Raw genomic sequence first — 4316 nt, 5'->3', positions numbered from 1 at the left:
TACAGTATCCTAAATGCTAGCTATTTCATGTATTTTGAAATTATGTAAAACGAAAAAGACAGAGTTTTCAATATAACTAGTTTTTAGTATATTTGTGAAAATTGAAAGTTTTGTAAATGCCCTAGAATATTTAGCCAAGTTTTGAAACAAAAATTATAACAAAAGATATAATTCTCCAGTTCTTTGAAACTTTTAAAAATAATTTATGAAATCCCGGTCACACTAAGGGTTCTAGTCTAGCTGTCTGCCTAAAGAGAGATTCACTCCCAAGAAATGGACCTCATCGATTCTTGAAGAGAACCACAAATCTTCTAGATCTGCCTGAGATTGAGATCTCAATAAATTCAACCATGCCTATTTGAATTAAGCAACCATGCACACTCACACATTCCCATGGGAGCCAAGCCCCGATTCCTCCGCCTTCGAGCGTCAGCCTGTCCGACACAAGCTACACACTTCTGCAGCAGCAGGCAGCCCAAGTATTGAGCGCTTATGGAAGGAGTACTTCGCCAATCCCTCCCAGTGGTTTGACAACCGAAACAGCAGAGTACGTGTACGACGAGCTCAACTCAATCATTTTTAACTTGTAGATTGAATTCTGACGAGTCTGCTGTCGATTGTAGCAGACACACCCAAGATCCCCAGATTTCAAGCATAAACTCTCCAAGGAGTCGCTATGGATACACAGCTCGTACAATCCAAGTTGGGTTAAAGACACGCTCCAGAAAATGGAGGCTGAAAACAAGGGCATGCACAGCCCAATAGCACAGCAACTCCGAGAGCTTAGCTTGGAGGGGGCACTCACTTCTTTAGAAAGCATGTCCCATCCGCCTTCGGTTGACAACTTGACATGCATCTTGCGCAAGTGCAGAAAGCACAAAAATCCAGCGTATGCCTTGCGCTTGTATGCCTACCTGCGCAAAAATGGGCTGGAAGCTCATAAGTCACTCGGCAACTACCTCGTCCCATTGTTGGTGGAAGTTGGAAGCATGTGTGATGCCCAGCGGGTTTTCGATAGGTTGGTTTATCGGAATGAGCATTCCTGGACTTCTCTCATCACAGCTCATATTGAATGTGGGAAGTTACAGGATGTCTTCATACTGTACCAGAAAATGCAGGAGGATTCTGTACATCCTAATGGGTATACATTCGTGGCCTTACTAAAGGCTTGTGCTAGGCTGAAAGATACAGAAAGAGGCCAAGAATTACATGCTGAGATTGCAAGAAAGGGATTGTTGGAAAGAGATCCTTTTGTTGCTAGCTCGTTGGTTGATATGTATGCGAAGTGTGGCTTGCTTGCAGTAGCACAGGAAGTGTTCGACAAACTTCCAGCTCAAAATGCTGTCTGCTGGAATGCTCTAATCGATATGTATGCCAAGTGTGGCTTGCTTGCAAAAGCACAGGAATTGTGTGACAAACTTCCAGTTCGAAATGCAGTTTCCTGGAATGCTCTAATTGCGGGGTATGCCGAACATGGCCTCGGTCAGGACGCGCTGAACTGTTTCGACCAGATGCAATTGGATGGCATCTCTCCGGATGCGGTCACATTTGTTTGCAGCTTGAAAGCTTGTGGCAGCATAGGAGCCATAGACAAGGGCAGAGAAATACATGCTCAGATTGCAAGAACGGGGTTGTTGGAAAGAAATCCTTTTGTTGGCAGCACCTTGGTTGATATGTATGCAAAGTGTGGCTTGCTTGCAAAAGCACAGGAAGTGTTTGACAAACTTCCAGTTCGAGATGCAGTCTGCTGGAATGCTCTAATTGTAGGGTATGCCGAACATGGCCTTGGTCAAGATGCACTGAAATGTTTCCAACAGATGCAATTGGAGGGCATCTCTCCAGATACGGTCACTTTTAATTGTAGCTTGAAAGCTTGTGGCAGCATAGGAACCATAGAAAAGGGCCAAGAAATACATGCTCAGATTGCGAGAAAGGGGTTGTTGGAAAGAAATCCTTTAGTTGGCAGCACCTTAGTTGATATGTATGCCAAGTGTGGGTCGCTTGCAAAAGCACGGGAAGTGTTTCACAAACTTACAGTACGAGATGCAGTCTCCTGGAATGCCCTACTCGCAGGGTATGCTGAACATGGCCTCGGTCAGGATGCACTGGACTGTTTTAATCAGATGCAGTTGGAGGGCATCTCTCCAGATGTGGTCACATTTGTTTGCATCTTGAAAGCTTGTGGCAGCATAGGAGCCATAGACAAGGGCCGAGAAATACACGCTCAGATTGTGAGAAAGGGGCTGTTGGAAAGAAATCATTTCGTTGGCAGCACCTTGATTGATATGTATGCCAAGTGTGGCCTGCTTGCAAAAGCACATGAAGTGTTTAACAAACTTCGAGTTCGAGATGCAGTCACCTGGAATGCTCTAATCGCAGGGTATGCTGAACATGGCCTTGGTCAGGATGCACTGAACTGTTTTGAACAGATGCAATCGGAGGGCCTTTCTTCAGATGCAGTCACATTTGTTTGCAGCTTGAAAGCTTGTGGTAGCATTGGAGCCCTAGACAAGGGCCAAGAAATACATGCTCAGATTGCCACAAAAGGATTGTTAGAAAGGGATCCTTTTGTTGGTAACACCCTGGTTGATATGTATGTCAAGTGTGGCTTGCTTGCAAAAGCACAGGAAGTGTTTGACAGACTTCCAGTTCGAGATGCAGTCACCTGGAATGCTCTAATTGCAGGGTATGCCCAACTAGGAGAGAGTGAAAACGTTTTTCTTATGCTTGGCAGAATGAGAGCAGAAGACCTACAACCAGATGGGGTCACATTCCTTAGCATCCTTACTGTATGCTGTCACACAGGTCTAGTGGAGAAGGGCCAGACATACTTTGAGGCCATGAGCAAAGACTGTGGCATCACTCCAACTATTGAGCACCACAATTGCATGGTTGATCTCCTTGGCCGTGCAGGCCAATTAGACAAGATAGTAGTGATGATAAAGAACATGCCATTCAATCCTGATCTTGCATTGTGGCGTACTGTGTTGGGTGCTTGTTGGAAGTGGGGGAATGTGGAGTTTGGAAGGTGGGCCTTTGAACATGCAGTGGAATTGGATAAGAAGGATGCTGCAGCTTATGTTTTGATGTCTAATATCTATGCAGATGCTCACATGCAGGAGGACGCTAAGGAGATTGATGCAATGAGACTAAAAGAACAAGCATGGAAGAAGCCGGGACAGAGTTGGTGGACTGATGTTGGCGGAATTGTGCATTCATTTTCGGTAGGGGATACGGGACATTCCCAAAGCAAATACATATATGAAAAGCTAGACGATCTTTCTCTCAAAATGAGGGAAGAAGGATATGTACCAGATTTGCATTGGCTGTTCAATGACATATCTGATGATCTAAAGGAATCTGAGCTGTGTGGGCACAGTGAGAAGTTGGCTATCGCATGTGCCCTGATTAATACACCCCAGGGGGTACCCATACGTGTTGTAAAAAATCTTCAGGTTTGCAAAGGCTGTCATTCGGCCACAGCAATTATATCCAATGTAGAACAGCGAACGATTCTAATCAGAGATGCTAACAGCTTTCATGTTTTCAAGAACGGAAAGTGTTCTTGTGGGGACTATTGGTAACGGTAGTATAGCTATCTTTTATTTCTCTTGAAATGTTGATGACCAGAAAGACAGGTGAGCTGGACTCAGAAAAGGAGGATGAAGGATGAAAGTGAGGGGGGATCATGTGTGATTTAGTGAGTTGCCTTTACAAGGTGGTGAAATCAAGTCTCCATTTTCCCCATATCAGCAGACCTCAAAAGGCGTTTATCTGCAAAGTACTTTTCATGATTTTATTGAGTGTGATGTTTGCAGTGTCTTATTATAGATCGTCCCGTCTATATTCATTCCAATGTTATTTTCATCACTACCCTTTTGGGATTTTGCAGCATATCAAATTTGTATCACCAAACAATGATGAAGTCCACAAGATAAGATGGCAATTTCTCTTACTACAGATTCGGGCTCAAAGATATATGCCCTCTTGTTTTCCGGTGAATATCCGTAGCTTTCAACTCCTGATCCGCATTGAGTCGACGACAACTAAGATCCGGGTCTCTAATAAACATAACGGTGCCAATCACAGTCATAATATTGCATCATTTTTGTGTCGTACATCACACGTACTGCTGCTATGCATATGCACTCGTGGCTCAATTTACTCCCAAAATCCTATGGATGTGTTTACCCCAACGATCTACTTACATTGGTGACTATTTATCTAAGTAATTAGAAGAGAGCTATTTGAAGCAACCATTCTCTCTTCAAGAAATAGTTCCATGCCCATAATATTGAAACCCCCCCAAAAAGGAG

At 44.0% G+C, this 4316-nt stretch overlaps 1 protein-coding gene across 1 annotated transcript; it reads left to right on the top strand.

Annotated features, from left to right (window-relative positions):
- Positions 1–295: 295 nt before the first annotated feature.
- On the top strand, positions 296–3920 carry LOC147887168 (putative pentatricopeptide repeat-containing protein At3g11460, mitochondrial). Its single transcript, XM_087394030.1, has 2 exons — positions 296–547; positions 627–3920. The coding sequence occupies exons 1-2, from the start codon at positions 374–376 to the stop codon at positions 3582–3584; spliced, it is 3132 nt and encodes a 1043-aa protein (XP_087250156.1). The 5' UTR covers positions 296–373; the 3' UTR covers positions 3585–3920.
- The last annotated feature ends 396 nt before the right edge of the window (positions 3921–4316 follow it).

Source organism: Dipteris shenzhenensis, chromosome 23, assembly GCF_047967505.1.
Source record: "Dipteris shenzhenensis isolate YYH24624 ecotype China chromosome 23, Dip_SZ_1.0, whole genome shotgun sequence".
NCBI lineage: Eukaryota > Viridiplantae > Streptophyta > Polypodiopsida > Gleicheniales > Dipteridaceae > Dipteris > Dipteris shenzhenensis.
This window is presented reverse-complemented; position numbering and strand designations above follow the sequence as displayed.

Excerpts from the sequence above, each read along its gene's own strand:
- LOC147887168 (XM_087394030.1), top strand. The coding sequence starts at position 374 with ATGCACACTCACACATTCCCATGGGAGCCAAGCCCCGATTCCTCCGCC. Across the intron at positions 548-626 it reads TTGACAACCGAAACAGCAGA|ACACACCCAAGATCCCCAGA; the intron begins GTACGTGTACGA and ends CGATTGTAGCAG.